The 16,393-nt window shown below is 43.2% G+C and overlaps 1 protein-coding gene across 1 annotated transcript in view; it reads left to right on the forward strand.

The window, feature by feature from the left end:
* The window catches only part of SIM1 (SIM bHLH transcription factor 1), a 94,748-nt gene that overhangs the window by 36,865 nt on the left and 41,490 nt on the right, over positions 1 to 16,393 (forward strand). Inside the window, exon 9 of the mRNA XM_077303457.1 lies at positions 876 to 1,023. Within this exon, the coding sequence (XP_077159572.1) occupies positions 876 to 1,023 (148 nt within the window). The remainder of the gene's footprint in view (positions 1 to 875; positions 1,024 to 16,393) is intronic.

A 16,393-nucleotide genomic window follows, 5' to 3' on the forward strand; every position in this document is an offset into this window, starting at 1 on the left:
AGCCAGTTTTGAACATAGTTAACCTACTTAAACCTTCTCCCAAGGAGGACTGGAAATTGTAGTTTGAGCCAGTGTTGGCAATTTGCTATGAGAAAGCCTTAACCCCTTTAGCAGACTATAGGTCCCTGGCCCTTTGTACGTGTTGGCTGGGTGAAGAAGCCATGATTGAACCTCTTGGTTGCACAGCCCCCATAAATCTTTGATTCTCGCTAGTTATTGCCAAGAAAGAACAATTTTGCAGGAAGCTTATAGATTCTTTGTAACTAACAATTGCCATTTGTGATCTACAGTAATGTAATTTACCATGTGCTAGAGATAGATTTGAAAATTGATTGGCGGCCAGGCAGGAAGTGGTTTTGCATTTGCATTGAATACCTGATAGACCTTTCTGAAGAGTATTATTTTTTTCTGCCATCTGTCATGATAATGGTAAGAGTGATACAGAGGGAGTCATGTGACTTCTTATGCAATAGGTATGGTGCATGGTCTTGGGTGGCTGTGCCTTTTGAATAGCAGATTAGTCTTCACAATTTATTCACCCAAATTTTCATGGTGTTGGTGCAGTGTGCGGTCACCCAACCAAGTGGCCTTGGGGTCTCTTGCCAGAACCCTGAGAGCATTTCTTTGGTCCAATGAATGGTGAGGTGCACCTGCTGCAATAACCTTGTTGGTGATCCCATGCATATGTTGTTGACGGACCACCTGGAACCCTTAAACCACCCTGAGCTTTTCAAGCAGCAGGATATGCATTCAATCGATGGAATGAAATAAGCAAACTGTAGATGCCCTAGTGCTTTGCTGGCAGTCTTTCCCAAGAGTACAAACTGGGTTGATCATTACTAGCTAATTGTCATTTAATTTTTTTTCTCTTTCAGTGCTAGTGAAAGGTCAGGTGACCACAAAATATTACCGCTTCCTAGCCAAGCAGGGAGGCTGGGTCTGGGTGCAGAGCTACGCCACCATTGTTCACAACAGCCGGTCTTCACGGCCTCACTGTATCGTCAGCGTCAACTACGTGCTCACGTAAGTCCCAGTGCCGGAAGTCATTCCAATCGCGTGGATCCATCAGCGTGAAGGATTGCTGCGTCATCTTGCTCCCAGGTTTTGCTAATGGACAGGTCCCAGTGGGCACTGACGGGGGTGGGGGAGTGGCAGGGGGGAGTGCTTGATGGATTGCATCAAAGGTGCCCTTCTCCTCTTGGGCCTGTCATGGAAGTGCTTTAAGTGGGGGTCATAAAAATGGCCAACATTTCAGTCCTGCCAAGAAATAAATTTTTTTTAAAAAAGCTTCTTTGGGCCAGGGCCCATTCCCCTCCCCGCCCCCAAAGGATTGGTAGGAATCATTCAGAGCTCTTTCATCTGCCTGAAAGCCTTTTCCTCCTATATTCTTCTGTTTCCCTAGAGGGGAAAGAACAAGATTTAGGGCTTTGTCACCCCACGATTTTGCTCTCTCTCTGCCTTTTTACAGTTGAAGGGGGCACCCTGCATTAAATAAAGTTTAATGCAGCGTAAAAGAAAGGTTTCAACGTACGGAGTTATTTATACTTAACAAACAGGACATCTGTTTTTCTTTTTCTTCCAAAAAAAAAGGGGGGGGGGAAGCCCTAAGAGTTTGAAGTTCTTAATTTTATCCAGAGTCTCTATCAAAGCCCCATGATTTCTTTCTTGTTCAAAGGGATGAAGCCTACATAGAACCAGGGAGGGGTGCGGGGAGAGGACTGGAGTGACCAGAAGGGGTTCAGTTAGCAAAAGCATAAAATATAGGGGGAAAGGTAGTGATGAAAATGTGGACTTTTGCCCCTCACTCCTTATCCCATCACTGTTAATATTGAGGCATTCCTGGATGGTCTTTCTCTTGGACTTTGTGCCTCTTAAGACCGCCTAGTTGCTTTTCTGTCCCCATGATCAGGGCTATCAAACTATAAGAAGGTAACTTCCTTCCCCTCTTTAATACGTGTTTCTTGACGGATGCTTAATTAATTAAAAAGTATACTGATGGCTGTAGTAAGCACCAAGCCACCCAGTATCACTGAAGCATAGTGTGTGGATTACCTGTATGGTACAGGTGTTCTTCCCAAACTTCCTCCCCTGCCTAGTTACCAGACTGCACTTGTAGCAAGATAGGTGACCCACACAAGCAGTGTTTTTAGGGAGTCAGCATGGTGTGGTGGTTAAGAGTGGTGGCTTCTAATCTGGAGAACCAGCATTGATTCCCTGCTCCTCCATATGCAGCCAGTTGGCTGGCCTTAGGCCAGTCACAGTTCTCTCTCTTTTAGCCTTACCTATCTCACAGGAGGTCTATTGTAAGGAAAGGAAGGGTGGGTTGTAAGCCACTTTGAGAGTCCTTTGGGTAGAAGAAGAATTGGTTCTTATATGCCGCTTTTCTCTACCCGAAGGAGTCTCAAAGCAGCTTACAATCACCTTCCCTTTCCTCTCCCCACAACAGACTCCCTGTGAGGTGGGTGAGGCTGAGAGAGCCCTGATATCACTGCTCGGTCAGAAAAGTTTTATCAGTGCTGTGGCGAGCCCAAGGTCACCCAGCTGGCTGCATGTGGGGGAGTGCAGAATCAAACCTGGCTTGCCAGATTAGAAGTCTGCACTCCTAACCACTACACCAAACTGGTAGTGAAAAGCAGGAGACAACAAAAACAAAAAAACAGTTTTTATTTTTAGCAACAAAAAGGAGGGAAGCAGGTACACTTAAAAGAAGGCAACAAGAAAGGATTTTTGTTTTTTTGGGGGGGGCAACCAATCCATCCATCCATCTGGAATAAAAGAGTGTTTCATAAAATTGTGCTGTACCATGTATGCTAGATCACACCCTTTTTGTTTGGATTCTCTCACCGTTCTCATTAGCACAATACAAACTATTCTTTGTCTCTCTTTGCTGAATTTGTCCTGTCATAGAGAGACGTTATTAGAAGGACTGATGTTCCTGGCAATTCAGTGGTAAACTAAAAAGGAACCACTGCAATAACTTAGCCAGAAAGGTCTCATGTCCATTTCAACCATTTCTTCACCTCTGCATGTATGAAATTGCTTAATATAAATGAGTAGACTGTGCTGTTACCGATTTCAGCTGTTGTGAATGGCCAATGCTTGTATTTTGTATACTGCTGAGTTTTGTCCCCCCCCCAGCATGTATACACACATAAATCTTTCTACATCTATATACCACTTCATACATCTAATAGTACATTAAAGTTTATGCACGAGATCAAGGTTTACTCAGAAGTATGTCTCATTTTATTCAGCAGGGTGGATTCTGAGGAAAATGCTTTTAGAATTGCAGCCCAAATCTATTAGTTTAACATGCCAAAAGACTTCTTTCTTCCTTTTTGAACTAACATGGCTAGCCCACTGAAATCTGTAACTATGGGTGAAATAGGACTTGTAATCCACAAATTCTTATGTAAACTGAACATGGGTGCAAATCCATTATGCTGGAATTAGTGAGGTTAGAATGCTCAATAAACATTTCAACCAGAACTGATTCTCATTCCCTGGTTCTGTTTGCACACAAAATTCAGATTCGCCTCCCACATAAGGAATGGGAATAATCAGCTCCACAACTTCTGTCTAGCCACTATGAATGTAAGAAGCAATAGTTAAAGCCAACCGACTTTCAAGGCAAGTAAGAAGCCATTGCCTTCCTTGATGGTCTCCTTTCCAAGTTCCAATCTTGCTTAGCTTCCAAGCGTGGAGAGGTCAGACTATGCCAGGCGGTTCTCCTTCATTCATAGAAGTGTATCTTTCCCCCTAAAAGGACAAAAGATTTGTCACCAGTTGGACAAGAAAGTGTGGGCTTATACATGAAAAGATAATAGGAAAATATGCAGTTTTAAATATTGCTCTAAATTATTACTAATTGGATAGAATTAGTAGTATCATTTAATGATATCCGGAGGACATCCACTTAAGTTTTTTCTTGGAGTATGACCAAAGATGGAATTTACACAATATTTTTATGTAGGAGAGATTAAAGGTTTTGAACTTTTTGTTAGGTGAAAGGAAATGTACTTGTATACCAGAAGTGGTATTAATCCCTGAGTTATTTGGATTTGAAAGGCTACTTCTATTGTTCTGATCATCTTCTGTGAGCTCGATCAGATGCAGTGGTATGATTAGAGCTTTTGAGTAGAAAAGGTTTTAATTTCTTACTGTTTTGAAAGGTATCATTTAGAGTTTGTTCACATGGTTATGTTAGTTCTCTCTCTCTCTCTCTCTCTCTCTCTCTCTCTCTCTCTCTCTCTCTGTACGTGGGGGAACATTCCTGAATTGTATTCTAGCTACTTCAGCCTATGCCAGGCCAGTCGTATGGATGCCCTACTATATGTAGGATTCAACTCCTGATGCATTAGCATGTGTGCTACTTTTACAGTTTTGCTATGTTCAAAGATGACTGCAACGTAAGCTAGTTCATGCACATGATCTGCTTGGCAGGGCTTCCAGCCACTGGGAGACAACATGAGCAGGGTGTTTCCTTTACCTGTCACATGCTGAAACATGTGAGTAGAGCCTAGTTCATAAAGCAGTATGGATGGACTATAGGCCCACAAGCACCAGTGGAGAGCATAATGAAGCCTATTAAAATGCATGATGAGATCATCATAACTTGCTAGCATTGCCATTAACAGACAATAGTTAGCATCTAGGCATAACATTTCCAGTGTTTCACATACATCTGCAGTAATCTTTACCCATATATTAGAGATAGAAAAAGTGCTGAAGCTGAAAGATTTGCCTATGCCTGAGGGATTGTGGATCAATGATAAGGCAACTGCTTTGCACACGAAAGATTCCAGGTTCAATCCCTACCACCTACAGTTGAAATGATGAAGTAATGGGCAATGTGAATGCCTGAAACCCTGGAGAGCTCATGCCAGACTGAATAAACACACTGACTTTGGGGGACCAAGAGTCTAAGGCAATTTGATGTGTTCATCACCCTTCAGGGACTAATATAAGGCCTGAGAACTCAATGCTCATTTTAAAAACCAGTCTACAATACAAGTTCTGGTGCATTTTATCCCCACAGTGCTGGCTTGCATAAAATCAGTATGGATCATGTACCCTGAGTAATTGACTGCCTGTGCTGGGTGTGATGTTCTTTGCTCTAAGAGCAGTGGCATAAAGGACGTGTGTGGGTGGTCTAATATAAAAGATCATCCTTGGTCCAAGGCAAGCTGCTTGCATCACCACTGTAGGAAGGTAGGCTAGGATGTAAGCTTCTTTGGAGCCAATTTGGGCTGATTCACACCTGCAGGTATTTCAGCAAGTGCTGCAAAACTAGATGCCACCTGGCTGAAGGCATAAACTGCTTCTATGGAGACAGTAGGTCCATGGGAATTGTAGTCCATGGACATCTGGAGGGCTGCAGTTTGACTACCCCTGCATTAGGTGGTGTGTAAGTTCTGACTGTAGAGTTTGATTTCTGCTGGGTGTTTCACACAACCATGGACTTCTTTAGTGCTGGCTGCCTGTGTTGGGAGTTATAAGCAAATGTGGACTCATTCCTAGACTGATTTTTTAAAAACTAATGTACCCCTGATGAACAAATGTGGCTGCCTTGTGCTGAGTTAGACTATGTCCATCTCACTCAGCATTGTCCCCTCTGGGTTTTCAGGCATCCCCGTGAAATTTGCTACTATATGGGACATCACACAAGTGACAGAATATTTCTATGCTGTGTGAAAAAAAATGGGGGGTAATCTCAGCCATGTATATTTTGCCAGCTCCATCTAGGCCACAAACATGGGAAAGGTGGATGGATACACTTAACCTGGATCCTGGTTTGCTGGGTTTAGGTTGAAAACTCATAGCCATGACCTCACTTGTAATTTCACAAATAAAACACACACTTTCCCTTTCATGACTCATGAAATTATGAGATGGGATCATATGAGGGTCCTTGTTGCATGTCTGTATGGAGCCCAGAAAAATAATCCCTCACTTAGACCTGACCAAATTAAGGGAGATATATGGGGAGATATTCCAACCTTTCCTGAATGTCATGCTCTCTGTCTGTCATGCTGTCTGTCTGTCTGTCTCTTGTTTGTGTTTGTACAAATTCCCACAACTGTTTGCTAAGGTTGGCTATGCAATGGTCAATAACTAAGTATGGAGAACACCAATATGGAGAAGATGTTTGTGACAGGACAGCAGTATTTTGATGTCACAACTGATAGCCATAGACTGCATCACACTGAAGATGGTTCTATTCAAATTCTTTTGAGAGGGATGAGGCTCTCAGTCAGAGCACAGGGTGGCGGCAGCCAGGTAGCATGTTTCTAGGATGATAAATTAGAATGACAACATTGCGGTTAGAATAATTGAGATACAAGTGAAGTAACTGGATGAAACTGTTTTGATCCTTTTGATAATTGGTTCTAATCTATCTAGGTGTATGTCCTAGAGAAGAAGGGATTGGTAGTTATTTGACACTGATTTATCTGAATTGTGTGTTCTCATTCCTCAGGCTCACTTGTTGTGCCTGTAATAACGTTGCTGCCATGATGGATCAAGAACAGCATCAAAAGTGTCTGGGTTTGGTGAACTGAAGGCTAGTTTTTATGCTGCTTTAATTAAATAGATCTGCCCCTATTGATTTGCTTTAGCAGCTCTGAAGAGGGCAAAAAGAGCTTGGTACTCTAGTTTGAAGCCAGGGGTGGGGAAAGGAGAGGACGAGTTATAAGCACATGATCCTACTTTCTACCATAAAACATATAGAACTCGCACCTCCTAGAAAATTAAGTTATTGAACGCTTTTGGTTTCCTTATTTACTGTTACTGTACTGTATTAGATAGCAAATAGCAGTATCAGGATTTACTGTGGTTTACCCTAAAGACCTACAGTCTTTTCCACAATTCAGATGTGCATTTCTGCCATTAAGCCCAAGCATTTCAGGCATTAAGGGCTCAGAAGCAGTACCTCAGATGCATAGAGAAATGGGAGAATAGCAGAACAGCACAGAATGGGCTGGATTGGGCATTGAATGATCAATAGTGCCACACCCAAAATAGTGGGATGCAGTACAAACCAATATTTTAGAAAATAAAAGCAAGATATGAACTAGAAGGCAGGATGGGCATTAAACAAACCGTATCACCAAAACCAGGGAGATGCATTATAGATACTCAAGACCAATATTTTAGAAGAGAAAATGCAGAATACTCATGCAGGTCAAAATGTCACTGGAACACCATGGAACAGGTGAGGATGGGCATTAAACAGAATGCCCACAAGAAAGAGTGGGATGCATTAAAGAAACCTGAGAACAGTATTTTAGAAATGAAAATGTAGAACTCTCACATGCTTATCGACTCTTTTTAGGGCAAAATGCTACCAGAACAGGTTGGAATGGACATTAAACAAACAACAAACTGCAAAAAGCAGTGAACTCCTGAACAGTATTTTAAAAGAGAAAATGCAGAAAGCTTATACTGGTATTAAACCTTTCCAAGCTAAAATATTTCCAGAACATCCTGGAAGAGACCAGAATAAGGATTAAACAACAACAACAACAACAAAACAGTACAGCAAAAAACAGTGGGATGCACTTGAGAACAATATTTTTAAAATGAAAATGCAGATCTCTCACACATTTATTGACCCTTTCCAGGCCAAAACAATTCTTTAGAATAGAAAATGCAGAACTCTCATGCTTTTATTAATTCTTTCCAGGCCAGAATGCCTCCAGAGCACCATGTAACAGACTACAACAGGCATTTAAACAAATCAATCTACCACAAAAAAAGCAATGGGATTTGTTAAAGGCACTGCAGAACAATATGCTGAAAATCTAAAAACAGACATACTTTCCACTTATTAGTTCTTTCCAGGCAAAAAAGCCTTCAGAATGCAGCAGGGGGTGTGTGTCCCACAATTGAGTGATTTCAGTCCTACCTGTTTGCTTCAGGAATGATTCTGGATAGCTGTTCACTTTCCTTGCCTTTCTGCTATGGATTTCATAGGACTGCATCTTGCTTGCATCAGTTATGAATTTAGGCAAAGATTAGTGCTACCTGCACTAATAGTTTTAATTACTTGATCATTTAGCTATAACGTCAGCTGATTTTTCATTGAAGGTTAATTTTTATTACTGGCTTTAAATTTTAGTTAGTGGCCCTTGGAATTATTTTGCTATTTAATCATAATACTAAATATTAAAGATGACTTTCCTTCTAAGAATGAGTTTGTGTGTTGAATTGCAAGTTCATACTTCTTTCTACTAATATGCCACATATTGGATTTTTGGTAGCATGTAAATATATTTGAAAGACATAGGATCATTCAAAAGGCTATTCTTTACTCAGAGGGCCGACCTAGTCTGTTGCAGCAAAAAAAAAAAGGCATAAAATTGCTTAATATTAAGTTTGCTGTCAGTGATTACTCTGATTATACTATACAATTCTGAATGTTGCACAGAAATGTCACAAACTCCATATCTTGCCTTTCACTAAATCTCTGTGCATTTTCTCCCTCAGCCTCTGTTGTGGATATGATTCTACTGTCTGGGAGTTCATATGATAAAATGGCATAGTTACCAGCAGGTCTGCAGAAAAATGTCTTGTCCTTTTAACTGAGGAAACAGGCAGTTGAAGCTTTACATTGCATGGAGGTGAGTTACATCTGTAACATCACTAGGAGCCACTGAAAGATAGGAGATCTGTTTCTACAAATATGAGGAATTGCATAAAACTGAAAAGTGGAATGAAAAATGGGAGTTGTGTGTCACAGCACAGCCAACATGGAGATGCCAGCAAGGAGCTTTCAAAGCAAGTAAGAAGCAGAGATGGATACCTTTGCTATACCATGCCACCTAACATCCCCAAAATGGGAGGATACAATCCATTCATATTAGCTAGAAATGTTTCCACTTGCTCAGACATTGCACAAAACTGTCTGAAATGCTGGGTTGCCTCGCACCCAAAGATCCCCATGAAAAGGTAGGGATGACCTACAGAAGAACTGTGGGAAGTACAGTTGGCCAGATTACAGGAAGGGAGGCTGGTACAGTATTTGGTGGGAGTGACAGGCAGCTGGGTCGTCTGTGGTGAGTCAGGGCTGCGTATACTTTCAGTTCCAAGCCCGCTGAACTGTCTGGTTGTACCTTTGGCCTTAAATCATGGCCTATACCCCCTTCAAGGATCGCTGCCTTGTTGTGGCAAGGGGGCTTGCGTAGTTCAGTGAAGCTATGAGCTATGCCGTGCAGGGCCACCCAAGACGGACAGGTCATAGCTGAGAGCTCTGACAAAAGGTGATCCACTGGAGAAGGAAATGGCAAACCACTCCAGTATCTTTGCCATGAAAACTCTATGGACAGTTCCAATAGGCATAACGATATGACGCTGGAAGATGAGCCCCTCAGGTCGGAAGGTGTCCAATATGCTACTGGGGATGAGCAGACGGCTAGTACGAGTAGCGCCAGAATGAATGAAGCGGCTGGGCCAAAGCCGAAAGGACGCTCAGTTGTGGAAGTAACTGGTGGCGAAAAGACAGTCCGATGCTGTAAAGATTTTTATTCCATAGGAACCTGGAACGTCAGATCCATGAATCAAGGCAAGCTGGACGTGGTTAAACAAGAAATGAGAAGACTGAACATTGACATTTTAGGAATCAGTGAACTAAAATGGACAGGAATGGGTGAATTTAATTCAGATGACCATCAGGTATACTACTGTGGACAAGAATCTCGCAGAAGAAATGGAGTAGCCTTCATAATCAATAAGAGAGTAGGAAAAGCAGTCTTGGGATACAATCCCCAAAATGACAGAATGATCTCAGTTCGAATCCAAGGCAAACCATTCAACATCACAGTGATCCAGGTCTACGCCCCAACCACTGCTGCTGAAGAGGATGAAGTTGATCAGTTCTATGAAGCCCTACAACACCTTCTAGAAGCAACGCCCAAAAATGATGTGCTTATCATCATGGGGGATTGGAATGCTAAAGTAGGAAGCCAAAAGATAACCGGGATAACAGGCAAGTTTGGCCTTGGAGTACAAAATGAAGCAGGGCACAGGCTGGTAGAATTTTGTCAAGAGAATACAATGGTCATAGCAAACACTCTTTTCCAGCAACCCAAGAGACGACTCTACACATGGACATCACCAGACGGTCAACACAGAAATCAGATTGACTATGTGCTCTGCAGCCAAAGATGGAAAAGTTCTATCCAGTCAATAAAAACAAGACCAGGAGCTGATTGTGGTTCAGATCATGAGCTTCTTGTTGCAAAATTTAGGCTTAAATTGAAGAAAGTAGGGAAAAGCACTAGGCCACTCAGGTATGAAATAAATCATATCCCCGACGAATACACAGTGGAGGTGACAAATAGATTTAAGGAATTAGATCTGATAGACAGAGTGCCTGAAGAACTATGGACGGAGGTTCGCAACATTGTACAAGAGGTAGCAACTAAAACCATCCCAAAGAAAAAGAAATGCAAGAAATCAAAATGGCTGTCTGAGGAAGCTTTACAAATAGCTAAGGAGAGAAGGGAAGTGAAAGGCAAGGGAGAAAGAGAAAGATACACCCAATTGAATGCAGAATTCCAGAGAAAAGCTAGAAGAGATAAGAATGCCTTCTTAAATGAACAGTGCAAGCAAATAGAAGAAAACAATAGAATGGGGAGGACCAGAGATCTTTTCAAGAAAATTGGAGATATGAAGAGAACATTTCATGCAAAGATGGGTATGATAAGGGACCAAAATGGTAGGGACCTCACAGAAGCAGAAGAGATCAAACAAAGGTGGCAAAATTATACAGAAGAACTATACAAGAGCGAGCTTAACATCCCTGATGACCACAATGGGGTAGTTACTGACCTGGAGCCAGACATCCTGGAATGTGAAGTCAAATGGGCCTTAGGAAGTCTGAGCAACAATAAAGCTAGTGGTAGTGACAGCATTCCAGTTGAACTATTCAAAATCTTAAAGGACGATGCAGTAAAAGTGCTACACTCAATATGCCAGCAAATTTGGAAAACTCAACAATGGCCACAGGATTGGAAAAGGTCAGTTTACATTCCAATCCCAAAGAAGGGCAATGCCAAAGAATGTTCAAACTACCGCACCATTGCACTAATTTCTCATGCTAGCAAAGTTATGCTCAAAATCCTACAAGCTAGGCTCCAGCAATATGTGGACCGAGAACTTCCAGAAGTACAGGCAGGATTTCGAAGAGGCAGAGGAACTAGAGATCAAATTGCCAACATACGCTGGATCATGGAGAAAGCTAGGGAGTACCAGAAGAACGTCTATTTCTGCTTCATTGACTATGCTAAAGCCTTTGATTGTGTGGAGCACAACAAATTGTGTCAAGTTCTTAAAGAGATGGGAATACCAGAGCATCTTATTTGTCTCTTGAGAAATTTATATGCAGGTCAAGAAGCAACAGTGAGAACTGAACATGGAATCACTGACTGGTTCAAAATTGAGAAAGGAGTTCGGCAAGGCTGTATACTGTCGCCTTGCCTATTTAACTTGTATGCAGAGCACATCATGAGAAATGCGGGATTAGAGGAGTCACAAATTGGGATCAAGATTGCAGGGAGAAATATCAACAACCTCAGATATGCAGATGATACCACTCTAATGGCAGAAAGTGAAGAGGAACTAAAGAGCCTGTTGATGCGGGTGAAGGAGGAGAGTGCAAAAGTTGGCTTGAAACTCTACATCAAGAAAACAAAGATCATGGCATCCGGCCCTCTCAATTCCTGGCAAATAGAAGGGGAAGAAATGGAGATAGTGACAGATTTTATTTTCCTGGGCTCCAAGATCACTGCAGATGGGGACTGCAGCAAAGAAATTAAAAGACGCTTGCTCCTGGGGAGGAAAGCTATGGCAAATCTAGACAGCATCCTAAAAAGCAGAGACATTACCCTGCCAACAAAAGTGCGTTTAGTCAAGGCTATGGTCTTCCCAGTTGCAATGTATGGCTGCGAAAGTTGGACCATAAGGAAGGCCGAGCGTCAAAGAATTGAGGCTTTTGAACTCTGGTGCTGGAGAAGACTCTTGCGAGTCCCTTGGACTGCAAGGCGAACAAACCGGTCAGTCCTCGAGGAGATCAGCCCTGACTGCTCTTTAGAAGGCCAGATCCTGAAGATGAAACTCAAATATTTTGGCCACCTCATGAGAAGGAAGGACTCCCTGGAGAAGAGCCTAATGCTGGGAGAGATCGAGGGCAAAAGAAGAAGGGGACGACAGAGAATGAGGTGGATGGATGGAGTCACTGAAGCAGTAGGTGCAAACTTAAATGGACTCCGGGGAATGGTAGAGGACAGGAAGGCCTGGAGGATCATTGTCCATGGGGTCGCGATGGGTCGGACACGACTTCGCACATAACAACATGGCCTAAAGCTAATAGTGGTCAGCTCGTTGGAGGCTGCACAGCACAGGGCAAGGACTGGCAGTGGAAGGTCTCCCCACGGGTTTCTGTGGGTCCCCCACTTGCACATCCATCAGTTTGCTAGAGTTCCACAAGCCTTGGTGCATTATGCAATCAACTAACAATCAATCAGAGATGTCATATTAATGTGTATAAACAACCGAAATGGTTTTATTTCATTATATTTATATACTGCCCTCTCCTGAGGCTCGTTGCTCCCCATAGCTGGACACATCTATTCAGACTGGTGGTGATTGTCTCAGATTTTCTAACATAGATGTTTTCTTCTTTAACTGAACATAAAGATTGAACGTTCTATGGTATCTTCATCTGCTGTTCTATACACCTTCTGTGGGGCCACCTGGAATTTGCTGTCTTAATTCAGGGAGTGGGTCAAAATGAAGGTGAGGACAATAAATGAAAGGGTTAATGTCACTTGTGCACAGTGGATGAATGAGAACAAAACTTGTGATGCAAACACTGACTTTGATTTGATTGGAAAGACAGATGAAGAACTGGTATTTGAAGAGGGAAAGGCGTAATAAAATATGCCTCTTTTGTTTCCCAAAACATTGTCCTGGAGTGCCTATAAGGCATTCTGTTTTCTGGAGCTACTATTATTTGTTTAATGCCCTTTCTGGCCTGTTCCAGAGGCATTTGGTCCAGGAAAGGGTTAATGTGCACAATATTTCTGAAATACTGTTCTGGAATGTGTTTAATACACCTCGCTGTAGATTGCAGTGCTGTAATTTGTTTAATGTCTGTTTCAGTCTGGTCTCTGGTTTTCCAGAGGCATTTTGGCCTGGAAAGGGTTAATACATTAATGCTATTTCTGCATTTGGATTTTCAAAATACTGTTCTGGAGTGCCTTTAATGCATCCTACTGTTTTCCGTGGTACTATTGTTCCAATCAATCAATCTTTATTTTATGGTTATTTAAACCAAAATTCAGATACACCTATAAGAAGAAGAGTTGGTTCTTATATGCCACTTTTCTCTACCAGGAGTCTCAAAGTGGCTTACAGTCACCTTCCCTTCCCTCTCCCCACAACAGACACCCTGTGAGGTGGGTGAGGCTGAGGGAGCCCTGATATTATTATAAATGATGATGGCAGCTGGTACTATTGTTTGTTTACTGCATATCTGGGCTTGTTCTGAGGTGTTCAGGAGGCATTTTTGCCTGGAAAGGGTTCATAAAAGTATTCTGCATTCTCTTTTCTAATACATTGCTCTTGGGTGTCTCTAATGCATCTCCGTTTCTTTGTGGCACTATTGCGCATTTAATGCCCTTTCCAGCCGTTCTGGTTTTTACCCTGTCCCTACAGAAATACACCTTTCCTTTCCCAGAGCCTCTTTGCGTGGTCTGCCACCGGGTATCCTTGTCCTGTCTGTGTTACCCTTGAATGTATCATCCTGTTTGGTGCCTTTTGTTGGCAGAGATTCAATATTCAGAGAGAGCGAAGCATCAGGCTGCTTAAAGAACGAAACAGTTTTTATTCAGAAGATAAACAACTATGCATTGTGTGCGTGCATGTGCCCCCCCCCCGCACGTGTGTGTGTGTGTGTGTGAGAGAGAGAGAGAGGGAGAGAGAGAGAGAGAGTGTGTCTAACTGTTGTCTGCAACTGCTGTGGAGGCAGGCGAGCAGAAAGTGTGCTCCAAAAGCAGAAAATCGTTTGTTGAGCCCATCAGGACACTGGAGGAGATCATTTGAAAATCACCGGGAAGTGCCTAGCCTCTCTATGCTAAATTTCCATCTCCTCCAATGCCCCCTGCAGGACACCCTTTATGTTGTGCTCAGTCCCGCAGCGCACTGCCCATGTTGGGTATCCCGACACCTTTGGGGTCTCTGGAGTTGATGTTTCAGGGGCTGTCAGGCTCTTGACGTCGCTCTTCTCCAGCGCCGCTCAGCCCTTCGCCCCGCCGCTCTCCGTCTCGACCCGAAGCGCGAACAAAAAGTCGCCGCCGCCGCCGCCGTATTTCGATCTACGGCCGTTCCCGGGCTGCGTCTGGATGTCCATTAGGATCTTTTCCTCCAGGTCAGCCAGCAGTTCGGTCGAACTCGGCGCCAGCTCAGGAACGGGCGGAGGAAGAAAACGGAGTCGCCAGCTTTTTTGGGGTGGGTGGGCGGGGTCAGGAGCCGAATAGGGCATACTGGCTACAAGGCTCATGGCTTGGGCGAGATCGGGATTTTACTCTTGTGAATTGTACCGGACACCTCCGGCGACTGTGGTCGATCACTGGACAGCAATGCCCCTCCCCAGGACTCCTAATCCCGCCCGCCTCCCCTCCCGCGCGCGCGCGCGCTCGCTCGCTCTCTGTCGGTCAGCCAAAGCTGCAGGGTAGCGGTGGAGGGAGTTCCTCAGGCTGCGACACATCAGTCAGTGTGATAGCCAGTCACTCACTCTGTTCTTTCCATTTGAATTGGTTTCCCTGGAGATTTCAGCTGGTTTTCACATGGTGAGCTCCCTTGAGTCTGGTGGACTGGGACAAAGGCAAGCTGTGACTATGTTGGCAACCTATAAATAGGCTTACTCCAGACCAGCCTTTCTCAGCTTTTTCACCATTGAGAAACCCCTGGCTTCAAGAAACCCAAAGGTTTCCTGCAGAATAAGGTTGGGAAGCCTAGCTGTGTACATGCTCACCTGGGGCCCCTCCCCTTCCCACCAGGCCCATCACTGGCCATTTTGGGAGGGGGGGGGTAAGGTCAACATGACCACATATGGTCCTATCACCAGATAAATGTTTATATATTAAAAATGAATGAACTCCTATCCATTTGGGAAAGCCTTCCAGGACCATCAAGAAACCCTAGGATTTCATGAAACCCTGGTTGACAAAGCCTGTTCCAGACTCATGGGATCCTTGAAAGCACAAGACTGGCACAGATGTTCATAGGCAGAATGACCCATGGGAGGGGGGAATGGAGGAGAAATTACCTTTAAAACAATGTGGCCCAGGTTATGGCTGTTGCTTCCTGGTAGAAATGCATATGAGCTTGCAGATTGCTACCCTGCATAACATCCAGGTCCACAGTCAGAATGTTTTTGGTAGAGAAGGAAACTGAGTTCAGCAATGGGCAGGCCATCATTGTTTATTTACTTTATTTCCAGTCTGCCTTTCTCACTGAGACTCAAGGTAGATGACGTGGTGCGTAGCACCATCAAAACAGCACCAAAAGGCGATGCAATAGCAGTGCAGAGGAGAAAAAAGAAAAGTGCTAAAAACTCTCAGGCATGTTATGTCAACCTGTGCAGAAAATAGAATTATAATTCTATAGAAAGTAGAAACTGCCATAACAAGAGCGTGATAGCACATATAATACATAACGACAGCACGTACCCTGCCATAGACTATGTAATTTATGTCCTCTCATCCGACTCTATTTTGCATAGTTTGTAGAACTATAGAAGTGTGGGAACCTTTCTTCTTGTGTGATTGAAACTGTAAACTGTAACATCCTTTCCTGTGTCCTTTTCAGCAAGGGAAACAGAACACTTTTGTCACTTGAAACATTATAATCAAGGACACCCCTCATAGCAGCTATATGACTGTCAAGCAGAGGCAGGCAATAGCAAACACCACTGTTTCTCTCTTGCCTTGAACATTCTATGGGGTCAGCATAATTTGGATGCGAACTGTCAGCACTTTCCTAACCCCCATCATATTGGGCCTGATGGGTGGCATTTTCCTAATTGTGGGGACTTATTTTTCTCACTTGTAGTATGTAATTCAGGGGTAGTCAAACTGCGGCCTTCCAGATGTCCATGGACTACAATTCTCATGAGCCCCTGCCAGCAAACGCTGGCAGGTTTTAGGCTTAGACTAAGTTGCTTTGAAATTTTTGCCTTAAAAATCTAGATACTAAAATCACCTACTAGAATACAACAAATGCTAACCCTTAAACGCTGTTCTTAATCTTTGTTTCCACTGCAAGGTACATAATAACAATGGCATGATTTGTATTGGTATTCACAGACTGAATCTCCAATTTATTTTACCAG

This window comes from Paroedura picta, chromosome 1 (assembly GCF_049243985.1).
Source record: "Paroedura picta isolate Pp20150507F chromosome 1, Ppicta_v3.0, whole genome shotgun sequence".
NCBI classification, from domain to species: Eukaryota; Metazoa; Chordata; class Lepidosauria; order Squamata; family Gekkonidae; genus Paroedura; species Paroedura picta.